This window comes from Trichoderma atroviride, chromosome 4, assembly GCF_020647795.1.
Source record: "Trichoderma atroviride chromosome 4, complete sequence".
NCBI classification, from domain to species: Eukaryota; Fungi; Ascomycota; class Sordariomycetes; order Hypocreales; family Hypocreaceae; genus Trichoderma; species Trichoderma atroviride.
The window spans coordinates 1,997,631-2,018,571 of NC_089403.1; the positions used below are offsets into that span (position 1 = coordinate 1,997,631).

Sequence of the window (20,941 nt, forward strand, 5' to 3'; positions counted from 1 at the left end):
CACTGGCCAGGAGCAAAGCCCCTCCCGATCGCAGATCCTTTGCGGAGCAATATGCGTACTCACAGGCACATGGGCATGAGCAGCCAATATTGCCCAACTGGCACATGTATCCTAGCACGCTGCGCGAAACAGCGCATTTACAGGTCATACAAAAGATAGAGAAGATGCCAAGACAATATTGACGTCGTCAGCTTGGCTGCAGTGTAACGTCGTTCAAAAGAAGAAGAAAATTCAGAGAAGTAGTCGAGACACATGAAAAAAAGATAGTAAAAAGCAGAAAGTTATTTACCACGCCACGCCACATCTGCTGTGCTACGCATGGAGAAGCAGCCTCGAGTAACCCAATATAAACAAGGGCCGCCAGAGCGGTCAAGCCCAATGATTCATCCATTGGTTTATTTCTATTTAAATAAACAGCAAAGTCGGGTTTATTTCCTGTATCTCCCCAGGCTCGCATCACGCCATCAAATTTGGTAGTGTCATGTGCCATGAGAGCCATAAATAATACCCCAGTGTCATCATCGCTACCCTCCCTTCCATTCAGCCAGTGACAAAACAATAGGTACGTGAGAGTAAGCCGATTTCGCTTATTTTAATACTTGAACAAAAATAATGAGGGTAAGTAAAGCTTGTCTTTGGGTTAGGAACCCCCACGGCCCGTTCCTCACGCGTCATGTAATGCAGTAAGTAGGTGGGAGAGGAAGAAGAGTAAAGAGAAGCCTCCATCAAAGTCAACTAAAGCATTTCTTCGTGTACCTAAGAAAAAACATGCATGATAAGCCTTCAGTCTACCTCCGAGCAGACGCTTCTTTTCTTCTATAAATGATAGCTTTCAGTAGATAGAAATTCCCCATATACAGTTGAGTCATCTCTGTACACACGCTATTCTACAGGACACAGCACTGTAATTCGTTACAAGTAAACCCATTTTTTTGTTGTACTTGGAAGCAAGACAAGATCCCTCTCAGATATATATCTACACCCAAAAAAAAAAAAAAAAAAAAAAATTCTTTCGAAGATACCCAGCTGTTCAGATTGAAGTAAATGAGATGAGGTAGCCTCACACAAGAACATCATTACATCTCTACTGCCCCCTGTGGTTCCCAGCACCCAAGTGAAAACTCATAGACGAAACTCAAGTACATCAGCAGATACTTTATCTTGCATCTTAATCACAACAGAGCCCAAGTAAATAATATCAACACAATAGAATACAAATGAACAAGGTTTTATTCGGTAAGACTACATCTTATCAATAGCATCACAAAACTAAAAGTGATTTCGCAGGAAGTCAGAGTAACAATAAGCTTCAAAGAGTTGATGGTATCTATGCGACGTGCCGTCTAATAACCCGAGCCATCTCAGAAAGAATTTTCCAAAACAAAAACTAAGCGCATTTAACAAACTCCCAAATGCCGCTTATTCCACGACATAGCCAGGATTGCCGCCTCAGAAGCGAGCTTCAGGGGGGGCGGGAGAGTTTGACGCCCTTCTTTGCGGGATGAATAAAGAAACTTTCGAAAAAAAAAAAAAATTGTGCTGAAAAAAGGGACAAATGGGGAGATGATGGGGAGGATGGTGGGGAGGATGATGGGGGAGAAGATGGTGAAGAAGACGGTGAAGTAAAATAGGATAGATGTAAGAGATGGAAAAAAGGGATCCAGAGATCCAGAGATCCAAAGAAGTATAAATCAGCGCCCATAATCACTGGTATAGCTCATCTCGGCATAATTTTGATTCATGCCTTCCTCTGGGTATCTTCCAGAGCTACTAATATAGCCACCGTCGTCACCATCGTCGTAGTCGCTGGCATCAAACGATGATCTGCCACTCAACTCATCATCCAGTCCGCCTCCCATGTCTGTCGTTGACCAATTCATCTGCGCCAGTGCTGGATACTGGGCCAACAGGGCCTGTGGGAGGGTATAGTTCCCACTGGCATCCATGGGATAAGCTGGGCCAGTGTCCATCATGACTTGCTGACCAGCCATATTCTGTGCCATATTCTGCTGCATCCGCTCTTCCTGCCACTGGCGCTGCCTTTCTATCATTTCTTCGTCCAGTAGTGGTTTGATGCAGATTCTGCCAGCTTCAGATCGAAAGTGTCTTCCCAAAGCGTCGGCTCGGGCAAATCGCCGGCCACAGCCCCACTGGCCACCAGTTTTCAAGTCCCCCTTGCAAACAAACTTTTTCTCTCCAGAATGCAAGCTTTCATGTCTTTTTCTGTCGTGTTGTCGAGCAAAGGCCTTGCCACAGACTGTACAGACAAACGGTCGCTCGTCAGTGTGAGTGCGCAAGTGGGATCGAAGATTATAGGCGCGCGTGAATCGTTTGGGACACAAATTGCACTGAAATGTAGCCGGGTGCTTCTGCGTGCGCTTGTTGGATCCTGCTTCCTGGCTATTTTGATACTCCGGGTCAGCTAGACGCAAAGCGATTACGTTGTTTGGCACCGAGGACGTCGACTGCCGTCGTCTAGAGGCTGATGATCCCACTGACCCCCTATCGAGAGGAGATAAAGATCGAGACGCATCTGAACGGGCCGTAAGATCAACACCGAGAGACGGCCCTAGATTGTTAGGAGGCAGCATTCCTGGGTGGAACGGGTCAGTAACCGCGCGTGGTCGAGATTTCGGACGGCCTGCATAGACGCATTAATTTTCAACTACATCACACAAGCATGGACAGTTAAATCATGAAACAACTTACCTCGTTCTGGAGGAGTGAGAGAATCTTGATCCATTTGCGACTTGGGCGGCTCAAAGCCAAGTGGTCTTGAATTGGTCGGTGCAAAATCGATATTGATTGCTGGCGGCGCCATTTGGTGCATGTCGCCAGTACCCATGCCACCTTGCAGCGATGGGAAAGTCTCATGATTCGGTTGCAAATCAGGATATCCAGAAGTCCCCTCATACGTGGCATTCGGTGGAATCAGATTAAACGAGGGCTGGATGGTTTCCGGCATTTGTTGAGGCATTAGGCGAGGACTGATTGCAGGGCTATGAGAAGGGCTTCGACCATGATAGCCAGGACTGCCGTGGTCAGCTAGGCTGAATGCTCCAATACCAAGCACCTCCTGGTAGAGACTGGCGTCTGCGGGCCGTTGAAGAGGCGAATGGCCTGATGGGTCAGCGTCAAATGTGTCGGAGCTGATGAGATGTGGCGAAGGAGCGACGGAAGAAACGTCGGAGAACTCCGAAGGCGTTCGTCGATGACCTTGGAACTGAGGTTGAGTCCAGTCGCCAATCTGACTCGGGAGGAGCGCGGCTTCGGGTCCTAAGGAAGCGTTCCTCGAGTGAGTCGATGGCGGCGACGAGAACTGATGTTGGCTGAAGGGAGGCGACTGAAGACTATCTGGCTGGAAGAGCCGTGGAGGGGTTGGAGACTGATGCGAATGCGGGGAGGTCATGGCATTGATATCGCCAAGTGCCGGTTGTTCAAAGAGAGGAGCGTTATAATGATCTCCTTGCTCAGCGCCCGAAGGGAAGAGAGAAAAATCGCCGTCGGGAAGGTTGGGAGAAATATAATTATGTTGCGCCTGGGCGTTCAAAGACGGGGTGGGGTCGGCACCGGTAGCTTGCGGCTGCTGTCCGAAGCTTGCGCTGGGGTCAAAGCCGGTGGTCGAGTCGACAGCGTTGGCCTGGGCGCCGAGGAAGCCGTTGGCGTTGAATGACTCAAAGTTTGGATGAAGAGATGCCGTGAATGCTCGGTGCTGCTGCTGCTGCGGCTGCTGTTGTTGTTGTTGTTGCTGTCGCTGTTGTTGCTGTGATGGATCCAGGCCGACGCCGATACCAAGTCCAAGACCGACGGAAGGCTGATCGCTTGTGGGTGCGAACGGACTCCGAGTCGGCGAGTGGGATTGGTTTATATCAGGCTGCTGAAATTGACTGGCCGACAGCGACCTTCCGCGCTGGGATTCTTGATCCATGATGGCGGCCGAGCACTGGTGCTTCTCGTCTTGCGAGGCAGATTCCACAGTCAGCCTTCCAAGCTACAGCGGGGAGGCTGTGCACTGGCGGCAGCGATGCAAGGTGCTGGGGCGCGGCCCTATCACAACGAGGAACGCGTATAGTGGTGCGAATCACAGTCCGAATAGTGTTTCAGACTCACGGTAGTGGTGGTAGAGAGAACAAGCTGCGACTCGTACTGCCACGGGCGGGCGCGGGTGTCCAGGTACGCGGTGGGTTTGCCGTGGGTATAGGGCTGGACCTGGTCTGGTGCTGCGAGGCGAGGTGATGTTGGCCGGTAGAGTTTGGGAACGGGACTGTATGGGACAGGATGAAGGAGGGGACCTTTCTGGGGGGGGGGGGGGGTCTTTTCTCAGTCGGGGCTCGTTCGGGTTGGGCGTCAAATCATCGAGCAGAGACGGGGGACCAGCGAGGCTGTGCAGAGACCGGGACTGCTGCAGTAGAGGAACCTTGTGGCCTCGGTGATACTCGAGAAAAGCGCTGCAGTGACGGCGTCTGACCGGGCTGCTGACGACGCAGTTTTGGAGCCAGGTGCTTCGGGGTTGGTTGATGTCTGGTCAGGCTGGAGACCGGTGATGTAGGAGGCAGAAAGCTATCATGCAAGCGGGATAGCAGGTGAGATCTTTGTTCAGCTCCGGCGCCGCTGGTTCTCGCTAGACGCAAGGCCGGGAGGGCTAGGCACGGTAGCACTGCTGGGGACGAGGCCTGGCCACGCGCTGAAGGACTGCTAAACGCTATTCATGCCCACGCGCAAATCATGCGAGAGAGTTTGCTGCTCGATATGTGTCAGTTACAAGCTTGCAAAAGTGCGCATAGGAGGGTGCGCCATGGAATGCTGGCTGGTTTGGTTCTGGTTACCTGTGCCCAACGAGCGAGATCCGGCACCAGGGCCAGGCTACTATGGAGCACTGCTCTGCGAACTAGCTGTCGACTCGGCCAGGCTATTCTTCAGCTGCCAGCGGTTCGCGCAAATCTGTGGCAGCTCTGGATATTTCGTAATTAGCGGCGTGTCTTGGAGCAGCCATCATGAGAAGAAGGGAAGAGGCCAGCCGCGACCCCGCACAAACTGGGCTGCCATTGGATTGGTGCCCCTCCACAGCGGCAAGGGGCGGACCAGAAAAGAGACCTATTGGGTACTAGCTGGGCTGAGCATCGCTCGAGGGAATCCTGCTAAGGCATGCACTTGGCAGGGCCCAGGCGAGCCACCGCCAAAGTATCCCGCAGGTACCCCCGGCGGCTGGCATGTTCCTCGTCCCAAGGCGTCTGGAATCTCCACCAGCCCACGGAACTGCCCCGAGCTTTTGACGGTTTGTTCTGGAAGGGAAGAATAAGGAAAAAATAAAATAAAAACCAATCCCACATGGGCCGAGTTAGTACCAATGGCAGTACCAATAAGCACCTGCATTTGTCTTAATCATTGCTTTTAAGCTGAGGTCTACCCAGTCTGCGAGTTGCCTATGAAGGCAAGCATCTCTTACTCTAAGTGCTACAAACACCTATTACTACCTCTGCGCTGTTGAACTGCTTGCAACTCATACCTGCGCACTATGAGTCGGTACCCAGCGGAGAAATAACTTGCAAGGGAATCAATCTGCCAGAGATCCACCGCGTTCCATCCATCGCATCGCTCCACAAGCATTTACATGTACAGAAACGATGCTAATCATAGACTGGCAGACTCATCTGCGAGGCTCCCCCCCCGCTCATCTCTTAGACGAAAAGCCTCTTTAATTTACACGAGGCTTGACACAACACTACTACAGCCACCATCAATGGCAGACACGTTTAATGAAGGAGCTAAAAACGGCCGGACACGGACATCAAATTCCTGAAACCTGGCATTGGACAATGCCGCCGACACTTGAGTCGATGCACCGTTTTCCTCCCCACATGGGCTTGCGGTGATGACGAGTTTCTGCTCGAGCCCCGGGCCTGGCGCTACGGCGATGCTAAGCTTTTACCCATGCCCAGGGCGTGCGTCTCCGTTTCTGGGACAGACTTGGCCATGTCATGTCATGAACGGCAAAAAACAACCTTATTAGCCCGGTTTAAGATGTAAGGACCGGGGGGCTCTGCTCTGCTCTGCTCTGCAGAACATCGAGGAGCTGACGACAACTAGCCCATCCCATGATCACAGATCTACAGTCCAAGCAGCATGAGAGGCAGCGCTCTTGACGCGTCTCAAGCTAAATTTGGATATATTATACGAGATTTCGCGGAGCAAGTGTCCGGAAACGATCTAAACATGTTTTGTTTCCTTCATTCTCGCCCATCTGCAGTATGCTCCAATGTTTCATATGCATCCCAAGAGGGATGTAAGTGATAAGGGCGAATGTGGCTGTGAAGGAGGAGAAAAAAAGATGCCAAAGCAATAAGTAAGTAATACGAAAATAGCATCTTAACCGGGCAAGGGACAAATGCCCGAATAAGCCAAAAAAAAAAAAAATTGAGTAAATGGATTAGAGTTTTTGAAACACATGATATAAAGCAAAGCACAGCATTGTCCGCAGCACGTTTCAAGTTGGCATGTCAAACACGAGAAACATAAAAGGCTGTAGCCATTTCCCCATATTATGGAGCAGACCATGGGAAACTGTCATTTAACATCTCCTTACCTTACCTAGTCGGTGCGTTGTTTTTTTTTTATTGTCTGAGGTCCAGTCCATCCTTGCGTCCACAGCCACACCGCAGTGACGTACATATTCTCGGCCATGTTGCAGGGGAGCATTGATTGTGACCTCATCTAAAGACCAAGTTCAGCAATGCACGCGGCGTATGAGGCTATCTAGATCACATGCAGGAAACATTACAAATGAGGGCATGTATAGTTGATAAGGATGTTCAAAAGCAGATTGTTTTACATTCGACATTAGACATCTTGTTAAAGAAAAAAAAATGGTAAACAAACTCTCTTTATTGCTACCAAATGTAGCATAGCCCGTCCCAGAAGCTGCAAATCCTCGGCTCTCGAGAGCCAATCGGCTACCAACCCTCGCCGCAAATCTAGATCCCTTGTTCTATTGGCCAGCGCTTGGACCCTTTTATTCGGATCAGCTTGCAAGGCTCTCCGCAAGGCTTTTTTTTTTTCCTCCCCTTCTCTCCATATCCACGATGCCGTTCCCTTGCAGCTCGCTATTGCTTGCCCCCTGGGATTTTTAAACGCCTATTCGTTGTACCTTTATTTAGACGATTTAGGAAATGTCCGAATTAAGGGGGGGCCTTCTAGATTGGCACTTTTGCGGGCGCTAAGAATTCCCGTCCTGCCGCTGCGTCTGCCTGTTGTGGACGACACGGTGCCTATTCCGGTCCCATGTAGCGCCCTTTCGGTACCAATAGATGCTACCCTGATACATGCTGCACATGCTCCTCACACTGCAACTCCGGGTATCCTCGTATCATGTAGCCTTGTTACGGAGATTTGAGTTTTAATCGCCAAGTCTAAGCCATGGCAATGATGACCTAAAAGTGATGGCTGCGGGAAATTGAAATCAATTGTCACGGGCACCGTAAATGTCACGTCACTGTAGCCACTCTCGCCTACTGACTGAAATCGACTGATTCAATCTTCATCCTCGTCCCGTCCTCAGTCGTTGGCTGCCTCATCGTTGGCTGCCTCTCATCACATCATTGTGTCTTTTTTGGGGGTAATTACGTTCAGCATTCAGAGCTGTTGTAGCAGAGTCGAGAGAAAATCCTATCCATCTAACTGATCCCAAATTCCAAACGCCAAAGATCCTATGCATTTCTCTCCCAGTTTTACAACCCGGCTTTATTCTAGGCACCCAGTCAATCCAAAGTGATATCCTGTACAAACGCTCCCCCCCCCCCCAATGTTTACCAAAGTGCAATGGTATTATCAACCATCACAGGCTCGTCCCCTCCCATGTTGATCAAAATGCAATAGTGATGTCAACCATCATTGTTGAGTCCAGTTAAATCACATCCGCACGCTCATAGCCTTGAGGCTTGAGTGCAGGCTTGGGAACCTCCCTGTCTTTGAATTTGCTGACAAAAGGGTTAGGATCCTCAGCCTGGTTGAGGTTACCCAAGGTGTGGTTGACACCTCTGTGGCCTGCCTCGTCGGCTCGAATATACAGGATTAGATCCTTCATAGTGCGGTGACCTTCAGGCATGTGCCAGTACTGCAAGCAAATCTGTTAGCTAAAGTGTTCTCGTCGACCCCCTTTTTCTTTCTTTTGCAATTTATTCAGTTACTTACTTGAACTGCAATATCAGGAATTCGAAACTTCGGGTCCGTCCACCGAGGCAAGTGGCCCTCTTCGATTTCATGAATAGCCCGCGTATAAGTGTGGACTGCTTCTTCCTCCAAGTATCCAACAAATCGATGCACAATCTTGGGGTGTAGAAGATAGGCAACAAAAAGACTGTTGAAGAATACACCCTGGGCTCCGATGATCATGAGCTTCATGAAGAGTCCGGGCTCGCACATGGTCATGAATGTCAAGAGATGCATTCGTTCGTTGTAGCTTTCTTCCAAGAGCGTCTCAATCCAGCCATTATCGCGCTTCATGCCGCGGAGACTCCTCAGGTGGCGAAGCATGCCACCCACCATGCCTGGAACTCCAGCAATGCTTTCAAGGAAAACGAATCTGACAAGCTATTTTGCAAACCCAATGTAAGTTAGCCAGATGTCTTGACATCAATTGTTTGTTTAACTTGCATTGATGCAAACGGGAAAATCATACCCATTGAGCCTCTGTTAGTGGCTTTTCGGCCTCGACCGCCGTCGTTGGGTGCTTCTTATCGACCTGCTGCTTTCTATCCATGCCCGTAGCCTTGTCCATGAAATATCTCGCAAACCGCACAATCTTCCACGCAGCCCAATCACCAAATCCTCGAGGCGGGCGATGTTCCGGCACTACTTGACGGAGCTCTTCCATTGAGTAGCCGGGGTGAGGCCATGCTGCCGGCGTGGTCTTGATGTGAGCGGTGTCTTTGGCGGGGAAGATGTCCTTTAATTGGGAGACTGGCGTCGTCGAGAACGCTCGAATTGTCTGGCTGTAGAGATGGTATGAAGGAGCTGTGGCCCGGCTGGTGCAGCCCAGTCTTCGTGTCAGTGCTGGTTGTGCAGCGAGTCTGTAAGTCGCGTGGCTGTTGACCACGACTTTGGCAAGCTTGACTGCCTGCCTAGGGGCTTCGGTTTGAGTGTAAGTCATGGTGAAAGCTGAATATAGCTGTAGTCGATATCAATGACTGAGTATCAAGTGGTGCTGATAAAATATAGTAATAAGGAACTATGCCACAAGGCTGAATGGTGATGATACAACTGAGCATCCTCTCTGGTCTCTGGGACACTTGATGCTTTATATCAATTGGCTCGGGGCTAAAATAGCTGCAGATGAAAGGAGCAAAATATTACAGGTCAGACGCCTGCTTCGTATTACCACACACATTCTTCGGGTAGCCGTAGCCCTGAGGCTGCCCGTCTCTGGATATCCGCACCCGCAGCAAAGGATATAAGCGGGTTCGCCGTGATTGAGCGCCGATATGCAAGACAGGCACGGCGTCCAATGGGAAAAGACTCAATCAAATTTTTTTATGGTGCCTGGTCATATGCCAGGCAAAAATGCTCGCGGTGATCCCCTATCGCTCTCGGCATCTCTCAGAGTTACGAGGTCCGAACGCACAGGCAAAGCCTCGAGTCGGGATCTTTCGGGAAACCTGTGTAAGTGACTCTTTCGCTTCTCCTTTAACGTTCCGATCAATTTTCGATTTACGCTATGCAGCGAATATTTGCGAATATTTCCTTGCAAATCGAGATGAATCATAACCTGCTCTCCCCGTGCTCCAATTTCCGGTGACCTACGTGTCAGATGCCAGCCGGTGTGTCGTCATAGCAAAAGGATGCGTTACCAAGCGTCTGGATCCCTAGATGAATTTCTCCTTCACTAACAGGGCGACAAAGCTCCACCCATCGCTTATTGACAACATGCGGCACTCGGCGCTAGTCGAGCCGCATTTGGTTCTTCGAAAGAGAATAGTAGTTGCAATTGGTTTCTTTCGCCTCCTATGTGCTCGTCAAGGCGTCAGCAAATAACCAATGCTACTCCAATAGCTATGAGCATAGCCTAAAAGAGCCAGTTATCGGTCCGTATACTGCCTCTTTGTTGCGCAGTGAACTCGCTCTATGGAGCGCATAGGAGCCAACTGGTTGGTCTTGTATGCTAGCCTGGTTACTGCTTACGGACAGTCCGACTAGTGTTAGATTCTCAAACAAAACGCGGCATTCTCCTCTTTCCAAATCCATCGGAGATGCATAATTCTTGTGGGCGCGAGGAGATGCCTTTTCTTCTGGCTGAGAACTATCGACTAGGCGCTTGTTTGGCGCGGGTTGTAAACGCCTCCCGCGTATTAAACCCAAAAAAAAAAAAAAAAAAAAAAATCAAAAAAAAAATCAGGCCATTCTTTGCTTTTACAGCTGCATTAGTTGTATTAAGGTGAAGGCTAGATAGTGTATTAGTAGTACGCTCCCGGCTGCATGGAACTGGACAGGGCTGTTAATAGATGAAAAGATGGAGTAGCTTTGCATCTTCATCAACCTTCCATTATTCTTGTCACTGGTAGAAAAAGTAATCAATTGAATGGGGCACGGTCGAGTCAAAGTCTTCATGCAATTTTTTTTTCTTGGCGTCTTTCTGTGCCTAGATCTTTAAAAATGGAGTTGATTTTTTTTTTTTTTCCACTTTGCGGCAACCTATTGCGGCCGAAAGCGGCACATAAGATAGTATCGGTGCCCAATTTTTACATCCTATATCGAGTTAGTATTATTTAGACTGACAAAGAAATAACGGAGAATTTGTTCTTGAAATAAGGATCAAAACAAAATAAAGATTCTGGCACATACCTCTCAAGCGGCGTCAAGCCAAGCAGCTTCATGCCGTTGGACAGAACAATTCGCGCAGCGTCGTAGAGAGCCATTCGAGCCTTCATCAATTCCTTCTCACTGCCAACCACCTGCAAGTGATCGTAACTGCTGCTCACGGCGTGGCTCATCTTGAATAGGTAAGTGAGCACGGTGGTGGGCTCAAGAGTCTTGAGAGTGTTCTGAACGGTGTCAGGCCACTGTGAGAGCATTCGCACGACGTTAGTGGCATGTTGCTCGGTGAGCAGTGAAAGGTCTGCGCTCAGCAGGTCTTCCTCTGTCAAGTTCGCCCGACGCTTGATGGAACAAAGTCGAGAGTGAGCATACTGCAGGTAGGGACCCGTGTCACCCTCGAACGATGTCATGGCCTCCATGTTAAATGTGTAGTTGTTGATCCTGTAACCATTGATGAGCCCAGTTGAAATCACGAAGCGCCGTCGAACATGGCAACTCACCTCTTTCCACTCATATCCTGAACCATGACACTGCTAATACCGAGGATATCTGCGGTTGCAATTGGGTTCTCGACCTGGGCGTACTTGTCCTGGTTTTTTTTCATGGTCTCATGCATGTGATCTGCGCAGTCCCTCAAGATGTCATCCAAGCTATTGCCGCCTGTATCAGCCAACTGCAAACTACCAACCAATGCGATGGATGAGGGTAAATTGGATGTTGACGAGAAGTACTCACAACTTGACGGTACCCTTCCTGGTGCTCATACCCAGAACCAGGCCGAAGTTAATGTGCTGGCAGCGGTTCGCAATATCCTTGTAGCCAAGCTGTCCAATAATCTCGAAAAGCTGCTTGAGATGGAGATCTTGGGCACTTGCCACAACGTAAATCATGTGATCAAACTTGTATTCTTCATACTATAAAAAGTTAGTAATCTTTCCAAGCCTGGGATAGCATTGCTAATTTGAGTATGGATAATGTGTTTACTTACACGAGCGAGGAGCTCGCAGATATCACGGGTGAGATACAGAGCAGTACCATCCCTCTTTCTGTTAATCCAAATTAGATACTTCGTAATTATGGACCAATGTTGTTGGACGTGAAACATACCGAATAACAGTGACACCAAGTCGCTTTCCTTCTTTGCCAGGGAGAAGCTTGGTGAAATCAACAAGCGTGGCGCCGTTGTCTACTCGGGAAATGTTCTTTTCTTCCATCTCAACAGCAATCTTTGCCATTGCGTCTTCGGAAACCTGGCTCTCACCGCTGTACTTGTCAAAGGCGATGTTGAGTCGGGAATAAGTCTCTATGATATGCATTAGCATTGAATGCGGACGAGGCATCATCGACAGGCAGAGATATCTTACCCTTGTACCGCTTAATACTCAGGTCTCGGAAGATTTTCCATTGCTTGAGCACATCTTCATCCCTGTCCGTCTAGATTAAGAAATGAGTTAGTAATCTAACGATATAGCCTGGAGTACACCCATCACTTACCATACGCTTGAAATACCTGCGAGCTTGCTCATCAAGGCTGTTGGCTTCAAGCTCGGTAACGTCTTTGCCCTCCTTCTTTTGCGCCTCAATGGACTCCTTCTCTGCAGTCATCTCAGAGTTGATTTGTACATAGAGCTTGAAGAGGTGATCAATAGGGTCTTTCTGCAGTGCTTCCTCGTTGCCGTATTTCTCATACGCCAAGGCGAGAAGTCCATACTGCTTGCCCCAGTCTCCCAAGTCTATAAGCGGTCATCAGCATAACTGTTCTTCAGTGATAAAAAGTCTATGGACTAGAAGTAGAGAACATGGTTTATACTAGGGATTGAAGGAGAGTAGAAATGAGCAAGTCCGTGAGAAATTTCACGTGCACATCAAATGGGTCACTTACAGTTAATCCGCACCACATCCCAACCACTGCCTTCGTAAAGGTTTGCCAAGAAGCTACCGATGATGGTTGATCGAAGATGACCGGCATGGAATGGCTTTGCAACATTGGGAGAGCTGAACTCAACGACCTGGAAATCAGTTAGCAGCCATTTAGCTACGTCAGAGCTTGAGCTTGAGCTTACAATGCGCTTCTTGCCCTGCTTCGGGTCTTTAGGGTCCTTCAGACCGTTAAATCGGTTACGGCCTAATGACAGAACAGTAAGTTTCCATACGATGACATGATTCCAAGATGACCAAACATACCATACTCTTCACCAAGATTTCGAATCATCGGAATCAAGGAGTTGGATAGCGGGCCTCCCTTGAGGAAAAAGGACATGAAAGGGCCGCTAGTTGTAGGCTTGTCGAATAGAGGGTCCTCCGTAGGGAACTATCAATGGTTGATGTCAGCTCTAAACGTGCAATGGCCAAGGCTGCTGCTTTGTACCTCTTCGGCCCATTTGGTAGCGAGAGCATCTGGCTTCTGGCCCTTGATCCTCAAAGCTGGAACAGCGAGAACAAAATCACCCTTGTCGAGACCAGTCGTCCAGTTGATGACGGGGAATATGATTTGAGAGTCTACACCAGATATTCCGGCCAAGACATTGCTAAGGTGTGCCCTGTAGAAATCAAGTGGGTTGATTTCTGGATGAGCCTGGGGGTGTTTCTCAGTGATGGAGTCAAGGCTCAAGCCGTTGACCAGCGTTGTCAGCTGGTCGATGCCCGTTGGTTTAGCCATGGCTGAAATGCCTCTTAGACAGCCGGGAGTGGAAGCAGTGAAAGCTGAGTTCCACAGAAAGGCTTTGCAGTTTGGCCGTTGAGTATTTGAGATGTAACGTGTTTGCTGATGCAGGGAAGCAACAGGCCGAGTTGAAGTCGATGGTGGATGAACAAACGGCCTCACGATCCCCGCAGAAGAGAAGCTTAATATACGATGACTCCTTCGACTGGAAGAAATCTGGCAAATCTTCATGAGAGGTGTGAATTTTTGGGGCTTGGTAGCTCTGACTCAATTTTGGTCTTAGGAAGTTAACCACAGGTGCTTTTCCCCACCACAGCAGAGGAATGTAGGCCTGTGAGTCGTTGGTGGGGGAGCTGTAACCTGATTTTCTCACACGGTGTTTCGTTCCGCCGGTCCTCCGCACTCCAAGCTCGATACTCTATAAATAATGTCCTCTCTTTATGATAGCGGAACTATATAAGAGATTATGTTGTTGAAATTAAGAGAAATGATGCGCTAGGCTCTGCCCAATCTTTTTTTTTTTTTTTTTTTTTAACAATAATTATATATATTTTTCACGGCGCAAGCCCATAACGACTGACGTCTGTTTGGTCGATCCAACAAAATCGATGGAGGGGTAATTGTTCGTATCTAATCTAAGATGCACAAATTGGTGTTGGGGTTGGTGGGTAAAGAGGCACCACAATCATTGGAATCGAGCTGCACGTATAGATTTCAATTTAAAGTTTTGTTTGCATCTGTTTTTCTATACGGCTGCTAATAGCATATTTCTTTCTCTTTAAGAAGAGCCCCCCAATTAATAGAATTTGTAGCTGGTACTTCAAGCTTATATACGAGAACTCGTGGTGTTAGTGCTTGCGACCGCAAAATTTCAGGGCAGCCTAAGCCAGCCGTTGCGAGGCTACTTGCACTAGCACCAAAAGTTTTTGCCCCTCCTTGCCCGCCGTAAAATTATCCATGACAGCCTAGTAAGGACAGACGTTGATTTCTTAGACTTGTCCAGAATCAATCACACGATTCAGCCCGACAGCGATCGCAGCTAAACGCAGCAGGCGCATCAGTTATTTCTATTACTTCAATCATCGATTTCAAAACTCCCGTTTTAATCATCTGCCATCATGCCTCCGAAGAAGTGGGGTGAGTCACGAGCGCGCAGTCTTCACGCCTTGCGGGCAACACTGCCAAATCCGCCTCTTTTCGATGCGCCAAAGCAAAACCATGTCGCCAGCTTGAGAACACTCTGCTAACATTTCTCTCGGTATCAGATGACGAAGAGAGCGAAGGCGGCGGCGACTCCGCCCCCGAATCCCCTCCTGCGGGCGCCGTTGGCCGTCGACGACAGTTTGACGACGAAGAGGATGACGGTGATGTAAGTATCAGCAGCTATATCACGAACAGCGCCAGAGGCTCTTTCGAATCTGCTTCTAATCTGCCATCGAATACATATAGGTGCTCGACTCTTGGGACGCTGCTGAGGACTCCGAAGTAGAGCGCGAGAAGGCAAAGAAGGCAACCGAGGCTAAGGAAAAGGCTGCCGCTGAGGCTGCTGCCAACAAGAAGTCAAAGGCCCAGCGTATCGCCGACCACCAGGCTGAGCGCGCTCGTCTCCAGGCCGAAGATGACGAGGAGAGCGAGGAAGAGTCAGAGTCAGCTCGCCGCGAGCGACTTCGCCGCACCGAAAAGGACGCCGATCTCAGGCACGCCGAAGATCTTTTCGGAAGCATTGGTATCAAGGATGGGCGAAAGGCCAACCCTTCCAGCACCATGATCGCCGATCCCGAAAACCCCACGAATCTCATCAACCTTGCGGCTGTCCCGATTTTCAACCCTCAGACAAAACTGCAGTTTGAGAAGATGCGCGGCGTTCTTTCTTCTCTTGTTGCTGCCAACACCAAGAAGGCTCACTACGGCCTCTTCCTGGAGGAGTTCTCCAAGGATCTTGTCAAAGAGCTCAACAGCGATCAGATCAAGAAGATTGCAAGTGCTCTTACACGCGCTAGTAACGAAAAGTTGAAGGAGGAGAAGACCGGAGACAAGAAGAAGACCAAGGCCGCCAAGACAAAGACCTCTCTTGTCGCCAGTAGGGCTGGTACTACTGACACCGCGACTTATGAGGATGATGCCTTTGGAGAGTGAGTAGATAGAGATCCTTTCCTGGAGCGACTCCGCTGACTTTTCCTTTTCTTTTAGCGACGACTTCATGTGAAGAAATTTACGACATCATACACAATAAAAGCACCCCAAAAAAAGTAAACTAGAACGACGTTATCTTAGTGTTCCCAGCGTATTACTATCCCCGCCTTAAAGTAGAGATACGAAGACTCTTTGATTCCCCGGGACCATATTCTCAATCACCAATGGCCTTGGTAGCGAAGCAGCATCTTGGCGTTAGCGCAAGCTGAAAATTATTCGAAATGTATTTTGAAATTGGACGAATCCACGGGCAAATAGATAAAAGCGATGACGAGTGTTCAGAATGGATTGCACAATCTGACACTACCTGCCCTTTCCTTTCAAAGCGCTTGGTCCAAGGGACGGGGTGGACAATTCCACGGTTTTCGGGGATACCAAAAAGTTATGACTAGGATAATAGAACGAACCTTTCCCTTATGTTTTTTTTTTTTTTTTTTTTTTTCTTTCATTCTTTATTCAGTAGTATTTTGTTTATTAGAGTGGTTTTGTTTCATATACCGCACTGCTTCAACATAAAAGAGGCTAGGGTATCTTGGAGATAGCTTCCCATGAAGCAAGAAGTAATTCATAAAAAAGAAAACCATACCTTCCCCTAATCGCCAAGAAATGCCCAAATTGATCCCACGCAGCAACGCCATCATTAAACCTCACGTCATATGCCGCCGCCAATCCCGCCATAATTGTACATATACAGCAATTCTACAAGAATCCATCGCCCCTTTTTCCAGTATAACAAATCTTCTTTCATAGTTTTTGTTCTTCTCTTCAGACGACGTTCCCAGCCATTCCCATGAACAGAGCATGGATAGCCAACGAAAGCGTCCAGAATCCAACTTTTCGGAATCGTCTTACTCGGCTTTGCTGGTCTTCGACATCCTTTGCAAAGGCCTCGTACGTTTCGGCGGACGCATCGTCCAAGAGGCCGCAGTCGAAAAATGTCCAACTTCCGTCGAAGTCAGCTAGCGGCTTGATGATGCGGCTAGAAATCGGAATGTAGGTCTTTTTAGCGTTTATATAGGCCACAATAGGCCGAACCAGAGCCTGGTTCACATAAGATAGATCGGGGGTGAATAATGGCACGGCAGCCTTAACATCGTTGAGATGAATGCGTAAGTCCATGATAAGGAGCCGCCTCTCTTCCTCCGACTCACTTGTCTGCTTGTCGGACCTCTTCTCACTTGCTGCACGGCCGCCTTCCGAGATGTTTTCGGGTGCAGGGGCTTTCGGAAGAAAACGGTAGCGATTCGCAATAACTGTGCCTTCTAGCTGATCGTAAAAATCTGCTACGACTTTGCTTATGCTGTCGTCCATGTCCGCTGGAAACATGACGTCTGCGACGATGTCAACGTTCCCTTCATATATCCAACCGAATGGGCCTTCGACTCCACGGTTTAAGTGGTCAATCTTCAGGCCGTCGATGCGTAATCTGTTGAACTTTTTCCATGATTTGGATTCTTCTAGTCCCATCATGACTCCTTGGTACCGACTTGAAACGGTACCATGAACCTGTCTGGGGTGAATCGTAAAGAGGGATCCGTCAAACGACCCAGACATGTGGCTAGCAGAGAGGAAATCGTAAAAGAGCCATTGTTTTCGTAGTCGTGGAAGCTCACACGAGTATATACTGACTGAGAAAGGGCGGAATCCATCGGGTTGGCGAACGGTAAGCAGAAGATCTTCCAATTTGAAAGACTCGATTTCGAAATCGCCTGGTTGGTGTTTGTGGCGATAAGAAAACGGATCAATCTGTACTTCTGGCCAGCGAACAGAAGTTCGGTCGATAACTCCTCTGACGCCGTTTACCTCTACATCCTTGAGAAGGCCCCTGCCATTCCACCAGTTGAGGAATGAAAGTGTGACATTAACATTTGCAATTGTTACGTCAAATTGCGTATAGTTGCCATCGTCCACAACATTACTATCGTCTTGTTGGATCTGGCGCCCTGCGGCGGCGGCGGCAACGGCAGCAGCATCAGATGAACCTTTGCTGACCGATGATTCGACTTGGCCGGGTCTTCTCGAAACAAATACGTTGCGGAATGCGATGACACCATTTCTCCATTTCGGAACTATAGCAGATTCAAAGACAACCGTAACGCCGGCTGACTGGGTTAAATAGTCTCCAATCCACTGCGCAAGTGTTTCTGATAGTATGTTAGCCATGCTGAGAAAACGTTGTTATGGGATCAAATAACCATCACTGTACCTTGTGCAAAAACAGTGTTGATCGAGAAGATAAGGATAGAGAAGAAAGTCGTTGTGCCCACAAGGATCCAGACAATATGGCCCAACATGAACCAAGAAACAAAAGCCCCCCATTCATCAATGTTCCAAGGTCGCATGCTTCTGATGGAGACCCATTTGAATCTGACTTTGAACCTCTCCCAAAATCCATTCGCAGCCGCCAAAAGCTCTTCTTTGGTAGGACGGTGAGGTAGCGCTGGCAAATTCAAATATTTAGACACTGATGTGGCTATTGACTCCTGCTCCTGGTCATTTGGGTCGATCCTGGTTGGGTCGATGTTATTTTTGGATGCAGCTCCCAAGCTTTCATGGGGGTTGGCGGTCGACTTCGGGCCATCGAGCTCGCTTTTAGAATCTTCTTTAGAGTTTCTCCTGCCATTGACGCCATTATTGCTGTGTTGATCACTTTGAAGAAATCTCCGCGCAGTAGCTTGAGAGACACCGAGAGACATTCGATGCCTCTCCAAGACACTCAAAGGAGAAAAGCGTCTGTAGCTGCCATGGAGAAATGGCCGAATACCGAGTCCAATCGGTGTTGGTGAGAGGCAGACATCTTTCCAAGGGGCCAGTTTTGATATTGGGCTAATCTGTGCATATTGAGAGCTTGCTCTTTGCGTTGATCGATTCGACAATGGAGCGGCATGTGGAGATCGCCATGTTGGAGGGGTTTGATAGTGGCATGTGAGATGGCGGCGAACATTCAGCCATGATGAGATGCCCTTAGACATTCTTAAGGTTCATGGCGACCAGGTATCTGGAGGCGGTGCGCCAATAAAACAGTTCCAGCAGCGCCTTTGAATCTCAAACAAAGTCAGGAATCAACATCGCTGTAAATGATGGACAAGCCTGAGCGGCGGCGCAGAAGTAATTGCATGACGCGCCACTCACGTTTTGCATTGTGGGTGGCGCCCAGCCAATGGATAAGCTCCGATAGCCATCCACAAATTTTTGAGCGCCCAAGGTAGAAACGGCATGTGGCTTGCCCAGCAAAATCCAGCGCGATAACATTTTTTTCTCCGAGTACTTGCGACAGAAGGAAAGGCGCATAATCGCAATCCTCTATTCCGACTTATCAATATATTGATTGATCCAGATCCTCGATTCTCAAGCATCCGAACACACAACAGCAGCGCCTTTTGCCCCCAGCACCATGCCTGCTCCTACGGCTCTCAAGAAGGCGGAAAGCACCCCGCTTGCTGCAGATGTTCCATCAGCTGCTCAAGGTAGATATTCTCTCTTGTATTTGCCTTTACCGGGGCCCTCAAGGCTAACTTGCGCATAGATAACGACCAGGAGTTCCTCCTTGATGCGGCAGATGTTGCATCGGCTGATGCTGAAATGATGGTACCGGAGGCTCAAGATGACGGCGACAATATGGCGATTGACGAAGAGGGACGGCCTCGCTTTGCTCCGTCAAAAGACATTGTACGCTGAAATGCTGCCTACTTGGCTATTGAGAGCTGCTTTGCTGATGTTTAACCTAGGATCCCATGGCCAGAACCGAAACACGAAAAGTACCGATCCCACCTCATCGCATGACACCGTTGAAACAATCATGGCCTTCTATCTACCCTCCCATTGTGGAGCATTTAAAACTACAGTGCCGCATGAACATCAAGCGGAAAACCGTCGAGCTAAGGACATCCAAGTTCACCACTGATTCCGGTGCGCTACAAAAGGGCGAGGACTTTGTCAAAGCCTTCACTCTCGGCTTCGACGTCGACGATGCCATTGCTCTCCTGCGACTGGACGACCTATACATCGAAACCTTTGAGATCAAAGATGTCAAGACCGTGCATGGAGACAGCCAGAGCCGTGCCATTGGTAGAATTGCTGGTCACCAGGGCAAGACGAAATTTGCCATTGAGAATGCTAGCCGTACGAGAATTGTGCTCGCCGATTCCAAGATTCACATTCTGGGAGGATTCAAGAACATTCACATGGCTCGTGAATCTGTCGTTAGCTTGATTCTTGGAAAGCCCCCGGGCAAGGTCTATGGCAATCTGAGAACCGTGGCTGCCAGAATGAAGGAGCGTTTCTAAATTGGTTGGGCAGGCATGTGCGGTAGTCTTGGCGTTCAGGTGGGAAAATAATCATGATTCATGTCTTTTGGCGGATTTGATGGTCTGTATGTGTCGGAATTGTTCTTCTGCATAACGTTTGAAATAAAGCATTGCTCCCTAGCATGATGAATTTGCTAAAGGATGCGGCTGAGGAAAATATGGTCTCATAATTCACGCGCCCCTATACTTTGTACGTGGCAAATGAAATTGATGAGAAAAGACTTTATAAACATCTATTAGTAAAGAAGGTACCATTTCTCAGAAAAATGCGTAATATCATACTAGACTGCCAACTCCTTGACGCCAAACGGGCCGATAAAAATCTCGCAATCTTTTGAGCCCAGGTAGATAGATTGCTCACTGTGCAAGGGAATATATATCAAAGCGATTTCGGTGTTTAGTTCTGACGAGGCTTTATCATTCCTTCTTGCACAATATAGTATACGACGGTTGAGTCATTATGCAAGGCGGCCAGGACAATTCGCTTGGCACCCTTGCGAGCATCTGGGAGGGCGTCCATGACAGCCGCAAAGTTGGAAAGCGTCCATTTCTCGGAGAGATGGACTGCTAGCACCCATTCAAACTCCGCGTCATGCTGAGTCCTTGCCCCAGCTGACTTTTCGTATGCAAGAGCTGCTATCTGATCGTCTGGGTGGAGATATAAGAGGCGTGGTGGGAGGCCTCGAATCATTGGCCGCGAGAGCCCTGGGATGCTAAGGATTTCCAACGATGCCCATTGGTGCTGGTCTTGCAGGTTCTGAAATACCGCAGAGGCGACATCGGCAGAATACCGGTGTGGCCCATCCATGTCAGAAATGATAATGATAGGTAGCTGGCAAAGGAGAGCGTAAAAGAAATTAGAGGAGAGGAATGACCATATCAAATCCCGTTACATGGTGCCCGAAACAGGCATAGAAACATTTTTTTTTTCCTCACGGCGTCGTGGTCGGAGAAATACTAGCGCTGCAGCGCC

General features: G+C 48.7%; 8 protein-coding genes across 8 annotated transcripts; 3 read left to right on the top strand and 5 right to left on the bottom strand.

Moving 5' to 3' along the window:
- Nucleotides 1-1,032: 1,032 nt before the first annotated feature.
- TrAtP1_007975 (uncharacterized protein) lies at nt 1,033-5,346 on the bottom strand. The gene is made up of 3 exons (XM_066113744.1): nt 4,827-5,346; nt 2,710-4,740; nt 1,033-2,641 (listed from the first exon to the last, which is right to left on the bottom strand). Exons 2-3 carry the CDS (start codon nt 3,926-3,928, stop codon nt 1,692-1,694), a joined length of 2,169 nt encoding a protein of 722 aa, XP_065969832.1. The 5' UTR covers nt 3,929-4,740; nt 4,827-5,346; the 3' UTR covers nt 1,033-1,691.
- Nucleotides 4,796-5,299, top strand: TrAtP1_007976 (uncharacterized protein; the record flags this gene model as incomplete). Its single annotated transcript, XM_066113745.1, has 1 exon — nt 4,796-5,299. The coding sequence occupies one exon, from the start codon at nt 4,796-4,798 to the stop codon at nt 5,297-5,299; it is 504 nt and encodes a 167-aa protein (XP_065969833.1).
- Nucleotides 5,347-7,519: 2,173 nt separating the features above from the next.
- On the bottom strand, nt 7,520-10,348 carry TrAtP1_007977 (uncharacterized protein). The gene is made up of 3 exons (XM_014092767.2): nt 8,675-10,348; nt 8,188-8,586; nt 7,520-8,110 (listed from the first exon to the last, which is right to left on the bottom strand). The coding sequence occupies exons 1-3, from the start codon at nt 9,143-9,145 to the stop codon at nt 7,901-7,903; spliced, it is 1,080 nt and encodes a 359-aa protein (XP_013948242.1). The 5' UTR covers nt 9,146-10,348; the 3' UTR covers nt 7,520-7,900.
- On the bottom strand, nt 10,348-13,782 carry TrAtP1_007978 (uncharacterized protein). The gene is made up of 12 exons (XM_014092768.2): nt 13,175-13,782; nt 12,991-13,117; nt 12,870-12,931; nt 12,689-12,815; nt 12,301-12,539; nt 12,171-12,240; nt 11,914-12,109; nt 11,795-11,852; nt 11,542-11,720; nt 11,307-11,456; nt 10,834-11,247; nt 10,348-10,737 (listed from the first exon to the last, which is right to left on the bottom strand). Exons 1-12 carry the CDS (start codon nt 13,697-13,699, stop codon nt 10,731-10,733), a joined length of 2,154 nt encoding a protein of 717 aa, XP_013948243.2. The 5' UTR covers nt 13,700-13,782; the 3' UTR covers nt 10,348-10,730.
- Nucleotides 13,783-14,470: 688 nt separating this feature from the next.
- Nucleotides 14,471-16,079, top strand: TrAtP1_007979 (uncharacterized protein). The gene is made up of 4 exons (XM_014092769.2): nt 14,471-14,605; nt 14,734-14,837; nt 14,918-15,600; nt 15,659-16,079. Exons 1-4 carry the CDS (start codon nt 14,587-14,589, stop codon nt 15,672-15,674), a joined length of 822 nt encoding a protein of 273 aa, XP_013948244.1. The 5' UTR covers nt 14,471-14,586; the 3' UTR covers nt 15,675-16,079.
- A 28-nt stretch (nt 16,080-16,107) lies between these two features.
- Nucleotides 16,108-18,744, bottom strand: TrAtP1_007980 (uncharacterized protein). The gene is made up of 2 exons (XM_014092770.2): nt 17,868-18,744; nt 16,108-17,805 (listed from the first exon to the last, which is right to left on the bottom strand). Exons 1-2 carry the CDS (start codon nt 18,631-18,633, stop codon nt 16,427-16,429), a joined length of 2,145 nt encoding a protein of 714 aa, XP_013948245.2. The 5' UTR covers nt 18,634-18,744; the 3' UTR covers nt 16,108-16,426.
- A 160-nt stretch (nt 18,745-18,904) lies between these two features.
- TrAtP1_007981 (uncharacterized protein) lies at nt 18,905-20,862 on the top strand. Its single transcript, XM_014092771.2, has 3 exons — nt 18,905-19,128; nt 19,188-19,330; nt 19,390-20,862. Exons 1-3 carry the CDS (start codon nt 19,056-19,058, stop codon nt 19,945-19,947), a joined length of 774 nt encoding a protein of 257 aa, XP_013948246.1. The 5' UTR covers nt 18,905-19,055; the 3' UTR covers nt 19,948-20,862.
- TrAtP1_007982 (uncharacterized protein) lies at nt 20,366-20,776 on the bottom strand (the record flags this gene model as incomplete). Its single annotated transcript, XM_014092772.2, has 1 exon — nt 20,366-20,776. The coding sequence occupies one exon, from the start codon at nt 20,774-20,776 to the stop codon at nt 20,366-20,368; it is 411 nt and encodes a 136-aa protein (XP_013948247.1).
- Nucleotides 20,863-20,941: the final 79 nt, after the last annotated feature.

Excerpts from the sequence above, each read along its gene's own strand:
- TrAtP1_007975 (XM_066113744.1), bottom strand. The coding sequence starts at position 3,928 with ATGGATCAAGAATCCCAGCGCGGAAGGTCGCTGTCGGCCAGTCAATTT. Across the intron at positions 2,642-2,709 it reads TCTCACTCCTCCAGAACGAG|GCCGTCCGAAATCTCGACCA; the intron begins GTAAGTTGTTTC and ends GCGTCTATGCAG.
- TrAtP1_007977 (XM_014092767.2), bottom strand. The coding sequence starts at position 9,145 with ATGACTTACACTCAAACCGAAGCCCCTAGGCAGGCAGTCAAGCTTGCC. Across the intron at positions 8,587-8,674 it reads CACTAACAGAGGCTCAATGG|CTTGTCAGATTCGTTTTCCT; the intron begins GTATGATTTTCC and ends TTTGCAAAATAG. Across the intron at positions 8,111-8,187 it reads TTCCTGATATTGCAGTTCAA|TACTGGCACATGCCTGAAGG; the intron begins GTAAGTAACTGA and ends ATTTGCTTGCAG.
- TrAtP1_007978 (XM_014092768.2), bottom strand. The coding sequence starts at position 13,699 with ATGAAGATTTGCCAGATTTCTTCCAGTCGAAGGAGTCATCGTATATTA. Across the intron at positions 12,241-12,300 it reads GCAGGTATTTCAAGCGTATG|ACGGACAGGGATGAAGATGT; the intron begins GTAAGTGATGGG and ends TTCTTAATCTAG. Across the intron at positions 11,248-11,306 it reads CAGGATATGAGTGGAAAGAG|GATCAACAACTACACATTTA; the intron begins GTGAGTTGCCAT and ends CAATGGTTACAG.
- TrAtP1_007979 (XM_014092769.2), top strand. Across the intron at positions 14,838-14,917 it reads ACGAAGAGGATGACGGTGAT|GTGCTCGACTCTTGGGACGC; the intron begins GTAAGTATCAGC and ends GAATACATATAG.
- TrAtP1_007980 (XM_014092770.2), bottom strand. The coding sequence starts at position 18,633 with ATGTCTAAGGGCATCTCATCATGGCTGAATGTTCGCCGCCATCTCACA. Across the intron at positions 17,806-17,867 it reads CAACACTGTTTTTGCACAAG|AAACACTTGCGCAGTGGATT; the intron begins GTACAGTGATGG and ends ACATACTATCAG.
- TrAtP1_007981 (XM_014092771.2), top strand. The coding sequence starts at position 19,056 with ATGCCTGCTCCTACGGCTCTCAAGAAGGCGGAAAGCACCCCGCTTGCT. Across the intron at positions 19,129-19,187 it reads TGTTCCATCAGCTGCTCAAG|ATAACGACCAGGAGTTCCTC; the intron begins GTAGATATTCTC and ends ACTTGCGCATAG. Across the intron at positions 19,331-19,389 it reads TTGCTCCGTCAAAAGACATT|GATCCCATGGCCAGAACCGA; the intron begins GTACGCTGAAAT and ends TGTTTAACCTAG.